At 44.2% G+C, this 21,025-nt stretch overlaps 1 protein-coding gene across 1 annotated transcript in view; it reads right to left on the reverse strand.

Moving 5' to 3' along the window:
• LOC109999111 (forkhead box protein O6) overlaps nt 1–20,306 on the reverse strand; it is a 33,583-nt gene extending 13,277 nt beyond the window's left edge. Inside the window, exon 1 of the mRNA XM_020654037.2 lies at nt 18,696–20,306. Within this exon, the coding sequence (XP_020509693.1) occupies nt 18,696–19,184 (489 nt within the window). The 5' untranslated portion in view covers nt 19,185–20,306. The remainder of the gene's footprint in view (nt 1–18,695) is intronic.
• Between the last annotated feature and the right edge of the window lie 719 nt (nt 20,307–21,025).

Here is a 21,025-nt window from a genome sequence, read left to right on the forward strand (position 1 = left end):
TGTTACCTGTTATTGGAGCTGTCAAAAACACTAATGTGCTTTTCTGACAACTTTTCAAGCTTTTGCAAAGAAACTAAAAGGACTTTTTTGAAGCCTTCAATTACCTTTGTGATTGATTTTTTTGTATTAACTTTTTTTTAGATTCACTTTAGGGCTTTTGGGCTTTATTTGATAGGACAGTGGATAGAGTAGAGAGAGATCGGCCACAGGTCGGACTTGAACCTGGGCTGCCTGCTTGGAGGACTAAAGTCTCCATACATGGGGGGGTGACCCACCCACTATGCACCCCTATTAGCACCCCTGTTCTATTTCCTTTTTTATGTTAAATTACAAATAAATGTAACTGGTTGTAAATTTAGATTTGATCTATTAACTGGATTCAGCATCTCAGCAAGTATCATAAGCTGAATCTGACTTTGAATTTGGCAAAAGTCCAAAGCAGAGAAACTAGGATTCTGTATTGATCCTCATCAGCCTATATGCCCATAGAAATAAGGCATGGCAACTTTATTTATTAGCACAATGCACAATGACATCTCAATGGGCTTTTAACAAATAAAATAAACATGAGTGGGAAGATTAAAACAACATGCCTAAACAAAACAAATAGTTAAATAAAGTTAAAACAGCCTATACTGAGGACATCAGTTATGCTTAAACATAAATAATACATATTTTACGAAGGCTTTTATCATTTCAAATTCATTAAGAATGTCCCCCACAAACTTTGATGATTTTGAAAAGCAGAATTGTTCCTAACTTTTTGTTCCACAGTGTCCCAACACTTTGTGCCTTCAGTCTGAATAAATTTGATAAAAATCAAAGATTGCTGGGATGTCATTTTATGGACATGCTGAAGTAATTTTAGCCACTCATGACAGTTTAAGTTCTGTTTGTTGTACAAAGAGAAGAAAAACAAAGAAAGTTCCATTTGGCATTACAACAACAAAGGACATAGTGATAACATGGATGAGTGTAAATCACAGTACGTAAGCGCTTTGTTTAAAAAAATAACTATGTTCATACAACAACACAATTTTGTAATTTTTCTTGTATCATATTTGGCTTAAAGCTGTGCTCGAGTGTAAATCCAAATGCAGAGAAAAACAACACGTTTCTAAATCAACCCACGTCACAGTGGACATGACCTGAGAAGAAGGATGCTCGTGAAATCAAGAATATGATGAGGGCCAACGTGATTTCTGTATGCAGGTGCACTGCTTCAAATATTGACTGCCCAATAACCCATGATGCTCCTGTTCTCCTCAAATTCCAAGCAGGGGTGTATGGTACGGATGAAAGAGATTATTGATTTGGTCTGAATGAACACTGTGTGGTTACAAAGAGTTAAGCATACCTCCCAACTCAACCTCTCCTACCCCGACCCAAGCTTGACTCAACTCAAGGCGAGCTCATAGGGAGAGAAAATGAAGAAAAGCGAGAAAAAGACACTTCTGATCAAGTGAGAGGAATGAAGAGATGGGGGACAAGAAAAGACAGGATTAAGCCCCCAACCCCCATCCTCTTTATATTTCCTGAAACAAAAAGAGCCCAATTAAGTCAGTTTGAGTTAAGGTCCTGTGTGTGTGTGTGTGTGTGTGTGTGTGTGTGTGTGTGTGTGTGTGTGTGTGTGTGTGTGGGGGCAAAACTATGTGCCCGAACTATGAGTGTGTACGCAATAAATGGAAATAGGGGGGCAACGTACTGTAAGTTGTTGTGTGAGAGAGGCCGAGGAGAAGGAGAAGGAGGAGGAGGAGGAGGAGGAGGAGGAAGGTTTGTTGGGGTTTGTGGGGGAGAAAGGGAGCGTTGATGTACTCTCCCCTCTCTCTCTCTCTCTCTCTCTCTCCAGCCTAAGAGGGCCAAACTTGCTCTCAGCTCCTCGACGGGAGACGCTGAAATATTAATCGCCACGCTCCAGCCGCAGACTAGTGAACACAATCGCTTCAAACTCCCACCCTAATGAGTGTGTTCATGAATGGCTAATGTGCACAGATGGGGGGCTGATGACTGGATAGATCGCGACTGGGGAGGCGAGGTTGGGAGGGAGAGATGGGTGGGAGGAAAGGGAAATTTTGGTGGGGCGTGGTGGGGGTGGTGAGGGGCTGCAGAGGCGTGCCATGACCTTTTAAGAGCCTCCTGAAAACTTAATTAAGACTAACCCTGCGCTACTCTCTCTCTCTTTTACTCCCTCTCCTACACACACAAACGCACGCACGCACACACACACACACACACACACACACGCACACGCACACGCACACACACACACACACACACACACGCACACACACACACACACAGGCTCGAGCTTGCATGCCTCCACATACACACACATTAAAAATGATATGATCCCTCATATGCATCATTTCTCTTCCCTCTGCAGGTCAATTGTTTACCCAGTTGCACACACCCCACTGAGCTAGTGTACATGAGCGTTCAGGGTATAAAACTTCAAAATGACTCATGCAAGCTTTTTATGACGATGTCGATTTCTCTCAACATCCTGAGATAAACAGAAAGTAGACATGAAAGCTATAGAGGCAGGTATGTCTTTCCTCACCCCCTGCATGGATACATCTCAGAAAGAGAAAGGAACAAATCCACAAGGAAGAGCTCTTCCCCCCTCTTAAATGCCATTTACTTCCACAGAGGAGTTAAAGTTACATCTCACCGAAGGGTTGAACTCGAACTCAATCCTAACCTTCCTGCAACCCGGGGCGTGTAGGCCAAAGCGCCCTCTCAACTGGAGCTTGTTCTCCGGGAAATGTTAATGCTTCACATACATCTTTTATGGCTGAATCTGACCTGTTCTGTCACTCCTGGGAATCCGCTTTTTTCCTAAGTATCTTCATCGTGGACAATTCTCCTCAGCATCGTTTCAAGCACTGACGTCAGAAACATTTTAACAACATGTGGGGAGAGACAGGAAATGCGGGTTAACCGCATCTTCCCAAGACTCTCCATTACCATAGAGGCCACCTAAGGATTAAGAGCACCCAGCATACAGACGCATACAGGCACACATGCACACATGCACACACATAAACAGACATGCATACACTCACTGCATCTAATTAGAGGAGTACGATGCTGTGACCTAAATCCTAACCTCTCCTCAGCAGTCGGGACTGGGGCCTCTGCTTGGATCGGGTGGATTATGGCGGGAAAGTATGGGAATGGAAAAAATTGGGCTGAGGTCGACTGATGGGAAGGGCTTTTCTTAAATATCATAAATCATTAGTCTATATGTGTGAGGCACACTTTAGCACCATCTCTCCAGAGTGAATTTCTCCCTATGTAAGAAATAACCAGGAACACATTTAGCAAACATTATTACTGCATATAAGTTGTGTATGTAGGTGACAGAGTTGTGGTGTGGGGATTCAGATACAGAATACAATATGTGACTGAACCTCAATTTGAGGTGGGACTAATGTGCACAATGCAATGTAACAACCGTAGATTTTAAAATGCAATTTCTTGAACAACTTGAACAACGTCAAACTAATATGCAGGTTTGGTGCAAAAAATATACCCTGTCATTTGAAAGATTTTTTGTTTTGTCTCGGAGATAAATAAAATCTGATTTTTGGTAATGTTGTCTTGTCAGTGTTTGAAAGCTAACTGTGTCTTTATTTTGGTACTTTGGACAGTTCAACTTATTGCTCATGAAACCTTTAAAAAAGAGCAAATTGTTTTGCAAGGACACGATTATTGACACCATCAATTGTTCTGAAATTGGGTCCAAATTTTCAGTTTTCCACAAAATAAAGTGAACACACTGACAACAAGAATGCATTCTTTTTTAGTATTGCATGTGATGTTTTTAAGAAGTATCCTTACTTTATCACATTCTGGAGATATTTTACACTTCATAGTGATCACTTAAAAAGCAACTTTAAACCAGACTCACCATATTTGTGAAATAAAAAGAAGGGAGGCCTCTATTTCTTCATACTACTTCGTCTTACCTGCCACTCAAATAGGATGATCCTGTGCAAACCAGCAGCGCCACGGGCTGCTTGTCCTAAACTGACTTACAACTCACTCTAGGAATAAAAACAAAAATAGGAAAACAATGCAGTTACTGAGAGAGGAATTAACCTTTGAGAGAGAACTGCATTTTCAGTGTTCACTGTACTTGAAAAAAAAAACGCAGTTCAAGAGAGATCCACAATTCCACTTTACTTACGACAGAACACTTCAATGCATTTATCACTTTTTTGTCCAATTATGTTACCTATGTTGCACAATAGAGTGGATACTTGATGCTACATACTGGAACTCTAGAGAACAAATTCTGTCATTATTTTTATGCAAACATTTTTGTGTCTCTTATGAGTAATACTGTACTTCAAAATCGATGTATTTGTAGTCTCGATTTCAAAATGCTTGCTTTCACAAATCCATTTTTCATCAAGCTCACATGTCAAAAGAGAGACTGGTAGCATCATTACTGAGCTGGCTGTGCCTTGTGATTACCTCCATGGCCCACATCCATCCATCACATCAAAATTCCTGAAGACAGATGCAGCTGGATGGAGGCATATTTACAGTATGTGCGTGACTGTGAGAGCCACTGATGGGTTCTGTGTGTGTGTGTGTGTGTGTGTGTGTGTGTGTGTGTGTGTGTGTGTGTGTGTGTGTGCACGCACAGACACATACCAATATGTCAGCATCTTTACATGAGCTGATACATGTATGTGAAAAAGTGCTACACCTCTGTATATCATGAGTGTGTGTTTGTGTGGCGTGTGTGTGTATGTGTGTGTATGTGTGTGCGTGCATGCGTGTGTGTGTGTGTGTGTGTGTGTGTGTGTGTGTGTGTGTGTGTGTGTGTGTGTGTCACAGCACTCCTGGAAGGGGGGCTGCAGCGTTTCCGCCTGAATGCTGCTGTCAGTGGGCATCACTCAGCCTGGCAGTGTGGCAGGACGCGGGGATCATTAGTGGACACGGAGGGAGCGAGAGAGGGAGCAGAATGGAGGAGGGTAAAGGAGTAAAGGGGAGAGAGGGGCACTGACTGTGCAAGTCGGGGCAGTGCGTCTTAATATCCGTCTTGAGAGCATTACACACACAGCAGTGCACTTTCCTCTCAGTCACGCAATGGCCCCACATAGAAGACCCCCTCCTCTGTCATTTTTCTCCCCTCTGTCACACTTCCTCCATCCATCCATCTTTCCCCCTTTTCGCCCTGCATCTCTGACCCTCTCTGTCCCTCCCCGTCTCTTGAGCCGTGCCCTCACTTAAGGGCGGTGCGTTGCGGCTTTTCATTTCCCCAGTTCCAGATTTATCCATCCTACTACTTCTCTCACATCTTGCCACTCCAGCCCATTGCTCCCATTTTCACCCACTCTGCGTTGCATAAAATGCTCTTCGTCTTCTTCTGGCACTAAGCATAGATGACCTATTCTTAACTGCAGCAAGGTGAAACAAGTGTTCTACACATGTGGGACATCAGCTCTTTCAACTTTCCCCCTTCCTCGCACCCCATCTTTGGCATGGTTAGTGCCAGCGCCTTACTCCTTTGAACCATCAGCTTATTCATTTGAACATTTACCTATCAATGCATCCATTCATGTGTCGCTTTGAGTGTCATATGTTTCACATCTGCTGCCATTTGTGCAACACTCCACCATCACTTTCTTCACTCTCTTTATTCAGAGTGATCCCTCTGATCTCCTTCCATCCCTGCAGGTCTGTGACCCATTCTGCAATGCCCTGTGCCTTAATACCAGAATCAACATGCCTGACATTAAACAAACAGAACAGCTTCTACAAAGCTAGCTGTGTTAGCACAAGTGCTAAATCTCCCTATAGTTTGCTTACTCAGAGAAGGTTTTCCAGGTTCAGGGATCCATCTGTTTGCACTGCTGTAGAAGCATTCATCACACACAGATTAGGCCAATTCTGTAATACATTTGTCCCAGTGAAACATTTGTGAGCTGAGTTTTTGGCACCTGCTGTGAGTGTAGTTAAGCATTATAGTCCTGCTGATGACAACAGAACAATCTGGCCTAATGCCAGCTCTGTTGGAAGATTGAAGGTTTTTGGATGGCAAGAAGTCATAAATTAAAAACTGGCATGTAAGCATGTGCACAGGAACGTGTGACCAATGAAGTGCAGCAGAGAAGTTTGACGGCTATAAGGCAAATAAGGCCACTGAAGCCATTGTTATTTCAAAACTACAAAATATTGAGCTGAAACAATTCAGTTTAGTGATCATTTGATTTTTTTTTATGCACGAGAACTTAATCCACAGCACTTTTGATAGCTAAATAATCATTTAAAATAAAACTGTAGCTGGGGTGGGTAGTGTGTGCGCCCCATGTGTAGAGGCTGTAGTCCTTGTTACAGCAGCAGTGTTTTCCGATCTCGGCCCTTGCTTCATGTCATTCCCCACTCTCTCCTCCCAACATTTCCTGTTTCTCTCCAGCTGTCCTATCAAATAAAGGCGACCCCTGTTTTCACAAAAAAACGTCAAATAAAACTGTTGCCGCAATTGATCAGCTTTCATCTAAAGTAGGTACAGAACAACAACGACAAACAATAATTTGCAACTTTTTTAATTTACTTTTATCTTGGAATGCATCACTGTTACAAACTATACACCCGTTACTGCAATGATTTTGGATTTTAAAAATGGTCCATCATTATATTACTGCAATAATAGAATATCAAAAAATAGTTTCATTGGATAGCATCTGCCATACCGCACGGTCATAAAGCTCTATCACAGCTAACATTTAGGCAACTGATAGTTAGCAACAAGGTTTACTCGTACAACACCGAAGTTATGATTTGCAGCTAGTATCCTACAGGCTCAATATAGTTTGTAAAGCAATGTCAGACTAAATGAAGCCAGACAAAATAGATATTTAAACAATGGCCAATATGAGGGCACTGTTAATACATCAATTAAATGATCAATAGATTAAGCCAAAATGGAAATTCTTATTATTGGCAGCCCAATAAAGATATGATTCATGATGGGATTTGGCAATTCCAATGTAATTAGTGTTGCATGTTAAAACATCACTAAAGCTCCGTAGTGAACCACTCCAGTCCTCATCATTAAACATCCATCTAACATATAGATTCTGCTCTCTCATAGGCAAGTAATGTCACACCTTTATCACACATCCTCAACCACTGGCATAAAGCATAAAGAGCCCAGTTCCTCAGACATGTATCTCTCTCTCTCTCTCTCTCTCTCTCTCTCTCGCTCTCCTACACTCACTATTTGTCTTGGATGAACTGCAACCTTTTCCTAATCACCATTCCAGACACACAGCCTTGGATATATACAAAGACAGTTCCCTTAACACACACACACACACACACACACACACACACACACACACACACAAACCGAGCCTTGACCCCAGCAGCATCTCATCCACTGAACCTCTTGCACCTCCTCAGCACTCATCTAGATCTCTCCCAGGCTCTTAGGGCATGGATCACTAGTGAGGATTTAAGAAAAGACGTCTCTAAGCTGATTGCTGAAAGGGGGGGGGGCGTAAATTACCGTTGCACAACTGTGTTAGAAACCTTCTTGGCGAATGACATTCCTTATGTAATAGATTATGCGTTTTCTATGTGTGTGTCGTGTGCATTCCCGAAATACCACTCCTCCAGCCGCAGCCCCTACTCCACTCCATTTACCCATTTTGCGCTAATTGAGGGATCTTTTTTCGGAAGCTGTTATTGCGTGCATTTAATTATTTATTTTGACGGGAAGCAATCTGGTGGCTAGTGAAGAGCTTGTGAATGCACGTGTATGTGTGTGTGTGTTTGAGAAAGTGAGGGAGACAGGGAGAAGGGGCAAGACTGGGTCAGGGCAGCTTTTGTGGGGTAAATGTGCGTGTGAAGGCAGAGCTACTGTAAGCTAACCGTACCGTATGTCTGTGGGGCTTTGCATGTATGAACAGTATATAAGAAATTCTCGGTGTGTGCATGTGTGTTGCATCTCAGAGTGCACGGCTTCCTGAGTGCAACCGGAGTGCACTAATGGACGCACACTTGAGCTGAAGTGTGCAGAGTGTAGCTGAAGTGCAGCCAAGTCTGGCTTCCAGTCCTGCTTGGGAGCCCTATAATCTACTCTCTTACTATTCTAGCTCTCTTCTCTCTCCCTCTCCATTTTCCCCACTTCCCTCTAGTTGTCCTTCTATCTCTGTCTTTCTATCAATTTAATATTTTCATCCTATCTTCATTGACTGCGTCGGCTGGTCTTCCCGCTGTCTACCCTAATCTCTTTATTTTGGTTCTGAGAACGAAGACGCGGATCAGCATCTTCGCCGGCTGGATGTGAACTCTTCTTTCTACTTGTTCCCCCCTCCTCCTCCTCCTCCTCCTCCTCCTCCTCCTCCCTGCTGTGCAGCGGAGAGAATGAAATAAGGGAAGATGACATGTAACCACCAGTAGTCTTGACCTTTATCAAGCTCCGGCGCCTGAGGCAGGGTGAATGAGACATTAAGAAAATGACTGAGCATTATTAACCCCTACTTACTTACACACACACACACGTGGCACACTGTCTGCTCTGGCTTTAATGCTTATTTCCTCGGCTGGCACCATTCTGACAGTTGCAGATAAACTGGGTGAAACACTTATGCATTCTGTGTCACGTCACTTTAGAAAGAAAAAGAATGGAAAGACCGGCCCGGCCCTGCCAGCTCGGATTGTTTAACTGTGATTGATCCCTCGTTGAGCTCCAGCTTCCCAGCACTCCTGTGAATGCCAAGTCCTGCAGAGAATTGATGCTTCATTATAAACCTACCGCACAAGTTCTTCAAATGATGCATCAGCCACTGAGGGAAAAGCTGGACCTGTGAGGGCCAGATGTTAACCCTGACGGCTGCAGCACCCCACCAAGCAGTACCTCTAATGATAAATCATTTCCCTCTCTCTCTTCTTCTTCTTCTGTCTTTCTCTTTCTAGCCCGTGTGCACGTGAGAGCGACTGGCACATGTGCATGTGTGGCCGTCCCTCTACTCAAGTCAATCAATGAGCAGAGACAATTCCCCGAGTGACATTTACAGAGAAGAAAGAGAGCCATTTATCACTTTAGTTTTGGGATAATAAAAGAATGACTGAATGAGCCAGTGCGTGTGTGTGTGTGAGGGAGAGAGCAGGCGGGAGAGAGAGAGAGAAAGAGAGAGCTAAAGATGAAAAGGGGATTTCAAAAGCACATGAAAGGAGCAGGAGAAATGAGCGAGGGAAGAGGGAAATGAGTGATAAAAAGGGCTACTTTGTGGGGAGGACTGCGAGTGTGAAATAGAACAAGTGAGGAGAGACGAGAAGGCCGTGAGTGACTGACAGTGAGAGAGAGAGAGCACGAGGAAAAAAAAGGGTATGAAAAAAATGCCCGGGGTACAGAAAGAAAACAAAAAGGCAAAGAGACAGAGGAGGGGATAGAAATAAAAAAGCTCCCGGCACCAAGAGAAAGGGGGCGATAGAGATGAAAAAGGGAAGAAGAGGAAAAGGGGGAGAGAAGACAGAGTGAGGCAGACGTGCCGGGTTCATTCAGGGCTATGAGCAGACTCCGAGTTCAGACCTCACACGGTCAGCATACTAAACGCCAGACCCGGTGTCCTGACCCAGATTCATGCCAGTGACATACAAATCCAGTCGGGGGAGGGAAGAATTTCCTCCCCCTCTGTATGATCATATACCTCCCATCAAACACTCAAAAACACTACCCCCTTCCCCCCCTTCAATCCCAGCTGGTCTCACAGTCACCTCCCAACGCCGAAAAACCTCGCCCCGATCCTGTAACCTCCCCACACATATGCTGGCTCCCACACTGATTTGCTCACACATGGCTCATTTTAACACATACAAATGTACACACCCAGGCAAAACCGCACATGCAAAGAAGGTTTCCTTCCAAGGTCAGTTTCCTCTTTTTAGCTCTGGGTGTGCAGACATTACAGTTCGGCAGGATTGCCTGACCAGCCACTACCTGAGGTGACCTCCACAGATTCATCCATCAGCTGTGGGTGAAACATATCCACCGGCCATTAGCATAACAAGCATCTTCCTTAAACATAACTCTCGCACTGCTCCTTCTCCCTGCTGCCCTGCGTTTTTTTTTACTATCCACCTGCCCCAAATCAGTCAACGTTAACTACATTTCCCTTTTGCGAGGCAGATCCCTCCATCACTCGCCAGGACCGCCAAGCTCAGGTAAACTGATCGACGGCCCTTGTACGCTCCCCTTTTCCCCCCCTCCCACAATCCTTTTGGCTCACGAGAAGAGCTTGATGGACAGGGGAAGGGGAGGGAGGGGGACCCTGCACATGGCTGCCGGGAAAGGGTCCGTAGATGGAGCACTTGTGAGATACACCGTTTAGCTTGGTGTACATCATCTCTATTTCTCAGGGACAAGCAATGGCGATATGCGTGCACATAAACACACACATTTTCAAACATGCACAGGGCCATCAATCCCCTTGCATACAGGAAGAGATATCCGACGAAGAGAAAAATTGAATTAGGAAATATGGGCACCGTGATTTGTGGGAAGCCAGTTTTGTGGCCGGGAGAGAAATACAGCTTGGAGCGCACTTCATCTTCCAACGGGAGCAAAAGAGGAAGAAGCATCTGTGTTGTTTATCTAAAGCCCCCATCTAGTTACAATGACTTGATTTGAAATATTCATATACATGTATGACAAGATCAGGCCCATTATGTTGCTCTCTCGGTGGGGCTCCGCTGAATGGACTGAAAGGAAAGCCATCAGTCATTGTAAATAATCAGGACAAGATGCATTACATAAGCCTATAGATGGTCATGAAGAGGAGTGTTATTGTCGCCTGATATCAATCATGGCAACACACGGTGTAGGGTGTCATCAGTATGATAATATGCTATAGGCTATTTCAAGGATAAACCCGCCATTATAATAATTCACCAAGCACATAACCAAAACAAAACACATTAGGCTTCGTGTAGGGTGCATCATCAGAGGGCATTATATGGTTTATGTTGTAGATGGATCTAATCATAACCTACACAATAAGAAATGACTATAGCCCTTGTCAAATGAGGTTAGCTTTTTGAATAATCAATGAATCGTTGTCCCTCAAAACATCAGAAAAATGTAAAGATGGCGTCTCACAGTAGCTTGTTTGTCCAACCAGAAGTCCAAAAGTGAAAAATCTTCTATTAGTTATTAAACAAAACAAAGAAAAATGAGGAAACTGCTAATCCGAGCTGCTGCAAATGTTTTGCATTTTATCTCTGACTGAAATCATGAATCGATCATTAAAATGATTGATGATACATTTTTTTGTATGACAATTAATCCACTTATTGTTTCAGCTCTACCACAGCATCCCGCAGATTGCGCCTTTGTTGGCCAACAAAACAAAACATTCCAGAGCGATGCCCAGACAGTGCACGGCCTGTTTCCAATCAGGAATATATGAGGCACAACTTTAAGTACAAATAAATAGCATGTTCATAGTACAGTATGTTACAGCTATTAAGGTGTACTCCTAATACGGCATAGGTTAGCCTGAGGCTGTCTTGCTGTGATGGGGTGAGTACTGTAGACGGAGCAGAACAGAGCAGAGCAGGCCCTGTGGTGGAGGAGAAAAAGACAGAGAGAGTCGACCCAGCGTGACTACCGCCTGCCTGAGTGGAGCAGCCTGCCTGCAATTAAGGTGGAATCAGGGAGAAATCTGCACTGCCTTGATAATGAGCCTCGTCTGAATTATTAACGAGAGCTGTTCCCCCGGGACCTGGGCTCCCACTGAGCCCATCAACCCCTCCTAACACACCCACATGCGCACATACGAGCGCGCGCGCACGCGCGCGCACACACACACACACACACACACACACACACACACACACACACACACACACACACACACACACACACACACACACACACACACACACACACACCAATACAGGGAAAAAAGAGAAACACACTAATAAACATCCACACAGACACACAGACACACACACAGACACACACACACACAACAATCACACATTATGCACATTGACACAGATGAGCAACAAGCATGCTGCCACAAAAAAAATATATATATTTTGCACCACAAGGGCCGACACATTTTATTCACACGCTGCTTGCTGAAGTGAATATCTTAAGCCTTTTACAACATTTATAACCCAAACAACATTTCTCCGGGACAAAATAACTTCACCCGGCTGCCATCCGATCAAAACTGACAGACTCCTCTCTGTATTAGCACAAGCTCCTTTCAAATAACACTGAAGTGTATTTGAAAAAAATGACAACTACCTCAGCCGTTGAAATAGCCCCTTTTTGGTGCGTGGAATCTGTTCATTCAGTTTCCTGTACATATCAAGCACGAGTAATAAAACCAGGCATTTTCTTAGCTGCAATACATTGACAAAACAGCACACTGAGGTATTTAATTTCTAAGACGTAGGCTGGTTATTAGATGATGAGTCATTGATTGCCTATTAGTCATTTTGGAAAGTATTAACGCTCATGAATGAAAAATGTATTCTGGTAGTGAAACACTAAAACTAGCAGAATATAAGAAATACATGGAGTTTTATTAGAAGAACTAAAAGTCAGGGAGATACTGATGTCAACAGAATCAGAATCAGAGATACTTTTTTAATCCCCGGGAGCAGATTTGGCTGGAGGGTGACTTTTACCCCCTTTTTATTGAAATGTGGGTGTTGTGGTTTTATGTCTAGAGCTCAGTGTGTATCCAGCATCTCTTAAATAACACAAATACCCCTCAACTGAAGAAGACCTCTTTCTCCTCCTCTCCTTCTTCCCCAATTTCATAACCCACTCACTGGAAATCAACGGAGATGTGTTCTAATCATCCAGCATTGGTGCAAACCCCCCCCCATCGAATATCCATGACATCGAAACACAGCCTCGGAGGGAAAAACACACCACATTATGTCCCTGTAGCTGTGAACCGTTTTGCCAAAAAAAAAAAGCAGTCACTTTCCAAACAGAGCCACGCCTTCCGCGTGAGCCAATCGCACGACAGTCAGACTGGTTTCAAAACAAATCGGACAACAAACACAGCACCACGGAAAGTTGCTTCCGCTTCTAGGTCAGCCCCCCTCCTCTACCCTTTAACTTGGTTCACCCCACCCAAGAACAGAGTGTTCCTCCATGGGTGGTTTGAGGAGGCAAAAGTGTGTTGTGTGTTTTGTGCAAATGTGTGTCAGTATGCATGAGCCAGAAGGGGAACTATCACCCGAAAGAAAAGTGCAATGGGAAAACAATGACTATCTCCCCACGCTTCACTATGCTTCTTTAGTTTAGGAACTGAATGGAGTATTTAATATCCTGAGAAATGTCACCAAACTGCTGTGAAAAGTGGAATAACATTGCAGAACCATGGGTAATAGGCTCGGTAAGTTCAGTTCAGCTGAGAAGAACATCCAAATTAGTTCAACCCTGTCGAATTGGGAACTTGACGGTCTCATTCCCCCCTTGTATTCTGCTCCAAAAGACCAAGTAGCTGAGAGGAGTTGAGCTGGGGAAAATCCAGCATTGGTATCCTATTATCTCTGAGATAATGTGAGATATGAGATTTCTCTTAGATAAGAGGAGGCACGCTGCTTAAGGCGGTCTGGATCACTGGCAGGAGAGTGCTAAAGCTCAAAATCCTGACGCCGTAGAAAGACTCTTCACCTCAATTGGCCCTTGAAACCACAAAGACAGAAAAAATGTATAGAATGTCTTATAGATGGATGGAGCGGGAAAAAAAAGAAAAGTGGCGAGATTAAAGATGTGATAAAGTGGGGTGTCTTCAAGATGGAGTGATAAAAGAGAGCAGAGTAATATCAAAGGCAGAGTTACATTGTTTTTCATATTACTGTCTCCTGATTGCTGTCTCCCGTATTTGAATGCATGCCCATGCTTTGGTAATTTGCATGTACATTAATCATTTTCTGAGAGAAATGAACTGCCACGGCTGCCTGAAGGCTGCAGGGGGAAAGGCAGCTCGAGCGGTCTTCTTGGCACCACACACCCGACTCAACCTCAATATACTGCCTGAACCCAACCTGGCTCCGGCTGCACAAGCCAAGGGGAGATGTAAGGTGCTCATAATCCTACACCGTAAATCTGTCCAGCATGCATCATATGCTCTCATTTTCTGAGTGTGTGAGTGTGTGAGTGTGTGTGTGTGTCGCACTCTCAAATTACTCTGCTCCCCTGAGCCAAGGCGGAGGATAAAATATGAATCAGCTGAAGTCTAGGATGGTTTCCAGTCTCTCCAGACTCCCCAGCCATCATCAAGCGACACAAGCATGCATTCCTACATACACATACACTCACGTCGCTCTACACACTCGGAATGTTTCAAGTCTCTTCACTTCATGTTAAGCTTCTGTCAAATATACTCTCTGCTGCACATTTGACATTCATATCCCCAATATCTGACAAGTGTCTCCCTTCTGCAGCTGCTGGAACCCATGCATGGTGACAGAATTCAGAGAATCTGTCTTTATCTTTACCTATAAATCAAATAGATACAGCGATATGATCCAGCACTGTTACAAAAATGTGGGGACAGAGGTTGCCTGCCCGTATCTCTCCCTTTTCTATTTTGTAACATGCAGGTTTTTTTTTTTAAAGTTCTTAACACATGTGCTTTGTTCCATCTCCCTGGTTTGTCTCATTATTGCCAATAAAGTAAGCCCCGTGACCCTTTGCCCCGCTGGCCCTGTGCAGACCACTATGTAAAAACACTTTATAAATAACAGTCTGGTTGCTTTGGATTAAAGTGTCTGAGTGACTCCCTGGCACCCTTGCCAACCTGCTGCCAAATCCCCTGGCCTCTGATTGCCCCCAGTGCTGGGAAAAGCCCTGCATTGTAAGTTTATAGAGGAACAACTAGCCTATGTGTTGTCCATTGAAACACACAGAAATTCCACAAAGATGCATGCACCCACAATATAATGTGATTATATTATAATATATCGCACGTTGAAGTCCTTACATGCGTAATATACAGAAAGAGTGGGCATATTTTGTGTTTTTGCGTCCCATGCTGACATATATGCTACAAAAGCTCACACTTGTGTAAGAAAAAGCCTTATCTAACCCCCTTGAAGTTAATAAACTTGAGGGCGCCTACAGGGCAATCCCAACACCAAGTTCCCTTTAAACCCCACCATTAGAGGCATTATGAAGTCTCGAGCAAGACTACGCACCATTCTCTGCAGTGACATGCTGTCAGGCCAATGAGCAGGCCCAAACACACACGCCTATAGAAGTAGACAGCCCCTCCCCCTGCATTAGGGCCCCACAAAGACACACAGAAACACACACAGAGCACCACCAACCCTGACACTTAGTTGCAATTGACATGTGCTTCTCCCACGCACAGATGCAGGATTCATCCACGTGCACCCGTGGATCCTGGCATTGAGATATTTTACAACAAAGACATAAAGAAAAACAACCACACGGTGCTTCAGAGTTTATCACTGATTCAAGTCCAGCTTCCTGTTCCTTGCGTTGTAGGATCAGCTTAGTTACAGGACACTGGAAGATAAAGGCCAGCGACCATGTGCCACAGACTCCCACCACAGTGGAAAGTGTAATCGGGTTCGAAAGTACACAATAAGACGTAACAACGCTTCAATAAGAAGCTGATTAAGAAGCCATGACCTCAGAATGCTGCATCCTTCCTAGAAGTCAGAGGCCATTAGGTATTTATAGGAGCTTAATGGTACCATCTCGATGTACGGCCTGTCTGGAATCTGTCATCGAGCCAGTATGGCATCCCTTTTGATCCCCGTTCACAGCGGCATCATTTACAACACACAATCTGCTCTTGAAAAAATCTTAACCTCGAACTACCACATATACTCAAGGTTGGATAAAGTTTCTCAAGAGGGTTCCTTCGCTTTAAGTTGGTCATCCCCCGCACATCCCCCAATCACAACCCTCCGCCAGCCCACCTCCTACCCAATCTGCCAAGCCATACCACTTCATTTCATTTTATTTCATCAGCAGCTTACCAACAATTCTTTTATGTTTCTTTTTTTTTCCTTCCCCTGTCATAACAGAATAAAGCAGCCTGTTTTGCATCAAATGATTAGCTCGTGCTTAGCATTGTTGATTGAGATGAAGACATCTTGGATGATACAAGTCGGGTTTTCTCGTAAGGCTGCTGTCAAACATAATTACCAGATATGGTATTTCAAATTACAAGTTTGAGGGTGAACCTGTTGTATGTGTAATGTGAAGTTGCCTCCTATAGGTTTATGGAATAAAACTGAATGTGTGACATTATATTGCAGAAAAGGAAAATGCTTTGTGGACCTTCTTCCTCACTCTTCAGTGTGTAATCACCTTGATTTCAATGTTAAAAATGGGTTGAAAAAATGGGTGACATCGAGGCTGTCTGTCCAAGATCTAATCTCAACCGGCTAAAACATGATGGTACCAGCAACAGGTAAGGAAAATAATTGTGTTGCTTATTTTTCATAATTGTTCATTCTAATATTGAAAGGGTGACGGCAACGGTTATTGTAGCTGCATGTGTCCAGTCATTTTGCAGCAGTGTGTGAAATCCTGTTTACACAAAGACGTTAGTTATAAGGCATTTCATGGGGTGTGTGTTGTCAACTAGAAGGTTCAGAGACTTCACTTCACTTCACTAAAATAAGACAGTGCATGTACTTAAGCTTGTAGCTCTGACTTCCTATTGACAGAAAACCCCATGGATCCTAATGTAGTTGTTTGATATCTGACCGGAGTAAGGTCTTATAGAAATGTTGGTGGCTGTATGTGGAGTGCATTGGACTTACCGACAAGTAAACGTCAGCTTGAATCTAGCTCTACTCCTGATAAAATTATTTCAGCAATATTAGAAAAACTGTACTGTCACTTTTGAACCAGTTTTGAACGACTTTTCATCAATGGCCAGAGTCGTGTTTTCAACTTGTGTGCTCACTGGGTCATGACAAACATAACTTTCCAGGCCTTTGTTTTGGATTTAAAATCCTGCCAAGTCAAATGGGATTCTCATTTGACAAGTCAAGTTCATTTACAAGTTTAAGTTTGTTGCTAAAGTGTAGGCATTTGAAATAGGGTTTTACCATGCTTTAGATTGACATTACATCCATCTGCTATATGTTTTTCTCCTTTCAGAGACATGTGACTCCTGACTGAATGTTTACATTACCATTCCGTCCCTGACCGAAAACCAGGTCAGCCCTATTCCTGACATTATGGCAGCCTGCTTTAAGAGACTTACCTAATGCCCAGTCATTACCTGGAATGGGCCCCATGTCTCGACTGTGGCCTGAAATAGCCCGGGACTGCCTCCGTCAACTGACCCCCCCCCCCCCCCCCCCCCCCCCCCCCCTAATTTGCAGTTTCACAAATAGCAGACTGAGACTTTGGCGCTAAAGATAAAGAGGCCTAAGGGTTCGAGACTCCTGATGCAAGTGCAGAGCTAATGAAGCAAAGTCTACCTGGAGACACACCTTAGCAGGGTTAAGTTTAATGGGACAGGCTTAAGATGTCAGTCAGGTGCTTGTGATTATGGACGGGGCCAACTGAGGAAACTCGACTTCAAGAGTTTGTGTTATGCAACGGCACACAACAAGTTCTGACAACAGAATGAAGACAAAAATACAAAAGCATGCTGTTGGACACATGCCAATGCTGTGGTCTATATGAATGACATGCTTAGATAGTCCTCAGTGAGCAGAAATCATGTGATACAAAGTCAATAGTTCTTCCTGTAAGTATTTAAGTATTGACGGTCTTGTCAACAGTGGGTTTATTCTGTGCAATTTAAAGATACTTTTAAATCTCATTCTGTGGTATTGCTTTAAAGAAACATGGTCTGACATATTGACCAGTGTGGGGCCAATACACTAACAAGAAACAGCCTGACTTTTCACACATCGTTTCGGAAAGGTCCTCTTGAGGTGCAAATTTAACATCTAATCCTAAAGCCTCTGGTTCAGCAAAGGTGCACCATGAGGACATGCACTTCTGCCCCTGCTAATCTCCCTGCTCCTTCTCCCCTGTCCTCAAATGGCCATAATGAATAGAAACAAGATGAGGCTGGGAATAGCGGCTGATAACATGGGCAGATGTCCAGGAGGTTACTCTAGGCTCTCAGCCAGACAAGCAGTTGTGGTGGACTGTGGTCAGTTGTGAAAAACCCTCTGAATATTTACATTGTGGACAGCTGACCTGTGGTCTCCAACAAGTGTCTGTCTGTTGATTCTAATTCAAACTCCGTTTATTTGTAAACTTGAAATAGAGAAAAATCAATGATTAGTTTCTTCTTTTTGGGCAGCCACGTTTATTCGCAGCAGATACGGAAACTAATCAGTAAGCAGTGCTGCTGAGTGGATTTCATGCACAACTACGGACGCTGCTGCCCATCATGAGCCTGAGTCTTGTTACACACACACAGTGAGTGACTCCACTCCAGTCTATTACATTCTGCCATCAATGATCTATTAGAATGACAGGCGGCAGTAATGAACTAAGACAAGATAACGCATGGCACCATTCATGCGTAACAGACACGGAATCCCTAAGTGACATGTGTATGGCACGAGGGGCGAAAAAACGCATAATGGCTTAGTGAATAGGAATAATACTCAATATTATCTCTTGACACTGTGTGATTAACACGTCAAATAAAACGTATTGCTGGCCTGGGTGTTTTATCCCTTACCTTCCAGCCAGCTGAGCTGTTACTGTCGCCCTTATCCTTGAAATAGGGCACATAACGGACCATCCAGTCGTATATCTGTGACAGCGTGAGTCTCTTTTCTGGGGTGCTCTCAATGGCGCGGGTAATGAGATCCGCGTAGGACTGGTTTCCCCACGCGTTCCGCCGCGAGGATTTGGCTTTGCGCAGCGGTCCGGTCACATCGAGCGCCACGCCAGCCAGGCATGGGTGCGTCGCGCCTGTGGGTGCCGGGGCGCCGGCTGGATGCTTCAGCTCTCCCGGTGTTCCACCCACGAGTCCCGCTCTGCAAGCCGGGACATCCTCCGGTTCCACCTTAATGTTGACCAGCGGGAGACCCCCGCTGACCTCATGTCCACCAGGGAAGTCCTCCGGGCAAGGCAGCGGCCAGGTGCACGAGCGAGGCCGGCTTTGCGGCTCGAAATCCGAATCAACCTGATGAGCGTCTAGTTCGTCGTCCTCCATCATCAACATTTACCCTTCAGTTGAAAATGGAATAAATAAAAGGAAGAGCCAGGGAGGAAAATACCTCCACGGTGCCAGTATCCCACTGTTTGTTGAATATTTCACGTGGAATTCACGTTGAAAACCGCCTTGTATTTCTGCTATTAAGCTCCCAGTCTGGATCAATAAGAAGCAATTCAGCAGAGTAAAAAGATCATGATGAATAAAAGCGAAATCACAGCCTCGCGTGGAGAGATAAGAGAAGTAATAAAAGTAATAGTAATTTTTCGTCCATTTTACCTGGAAAATAATATCAAATGTTGATTAAAATGCGTCTCATTCAACAGCTCACATCACCTCAAGTCAGTAAGCCAGACTCAAACGCGTGTCTGAGCCAGTCATGGGGGCATTTCAATCCAGTTGCAGCAACAGATGATATCTCAGATAAGGAGCGTATTGGAAAAGCAGTCGTCGATAAATCCTCCACAAGACAACAGGAAGAATGGAGAGAGAGAGAGAGAGAGTGGCTGAAAAAAAATCACCAATGCTGTGTAGAGAGCATCCACTGAGGCGATAATGCGTGATTACCGTGAATTATTAAATCTTCCAGTCTGCACGGATTAAACTGGCAGCGGCACATTCAAGTCCATTCAGCCCGAACAGCACCCAACTGTCTGCAATTATGCTGAAGAGGCGTGCGCATGTGACAAATCGATAAATTCCCAGTGTGGAAAATATGAAGAAGACAAAAATAGTCCGGGATTCAAATGTCGTATCCACTTGTCAGGTTGATAGAGCTGGCTTTTATCACTCCTCCTATTGCTTCCTTCTATCCCCCCTTGCCTTTCCCCACTCGCTCAGATCCCACACATGTTCTCATTTGCTTACAACTCGTTCCGTCGATGTGAACCGAGGATGACGCGCCGGCGCTGTAGTGGAGATGCTGCCAATTGGAGTGCGCTCGCGAAATCAATACTCTCCGAACATGATTACAGCGAAACCCTAAACTCTCCCCTCTCTCGCGCGCTCACTCCACCTCCACCATCTCCTATAAACTACAAGGGGAAACGCAAAAATTCTTAATCAAAAGTCTGTATAATGATTTTTTTTTTTTTCAGGCGGAGCGTCACACGGCGCTTTGTGTACCAGCCTTCACGTCAAGCCGAGGTCGAAACGAGACAATGTGAAGTCTACACGTGGGGAAATTCCTGCATAATCTCCACCGGGATTTGTGTTTTTTTTTTTGTTTTTGTTTTTTTATTCAAATAGTGTCTAATCCTTTTTTGTGTGCGTAATAATTTGTCCCGTGCAACGTGCGCAGCGTCCAAATGATCTCCTGGGAGACCTCGAGGTGCGCAGGCAGGAGGAGGTGTCACCTCTACTGATTATTTTCGGGCAATAACTCAGTGAGTGTCATTTTCTATGGCGATTAGAAAGATTTAGTTTAGATTAAGAGAGATTAGGTAACCCTAGATTTTAATCTGGTAGGTGAAAGGGGGCATTTCAGAGGCCAGAATAAAAAGAAAAAGCACCTCTATACTCCACATTCAATCAAAGTGAGGAGACATAAAACACTCGCATGTTATCATCTCAAATCGCGTTTGCCAAGCCTGAGCGCCACGGACTCGCTGCTCCGGGCAGACAGCCCTGGTCAGACCCGTGTGCGTAATTGTGCTACTCTGACCGAGGGGGATTCCGCCCCTTCATCCACCCCACCACCCCCTCACCAAATCTGACAGCAGGGCGGGCACATTGTCACAGGTGCTAGACTCCCATTGGCTATTTATTTCCCTCATAGAAACTAATAGATTTGGGTTTTTAAAAAAGAGGATTTTGTATCCTAACATTGTGCTTCAACTTTTAGCCTTAAA

The sequence above is a fragment of the Labrus bergylta genome, chromosome 8 (assembly GCF_963930695.1).
Source record: "Labrus bergylta chromosome 8, fLabBer1.1, whole genome shotgun sequence".
In the NCBI taxonomy this organism is placed as follows: Eukaryota; Metazoa; Chordata; class Actinopteri; order Labriformes; family Labridae; genus Labrus; species Labrus bergylta.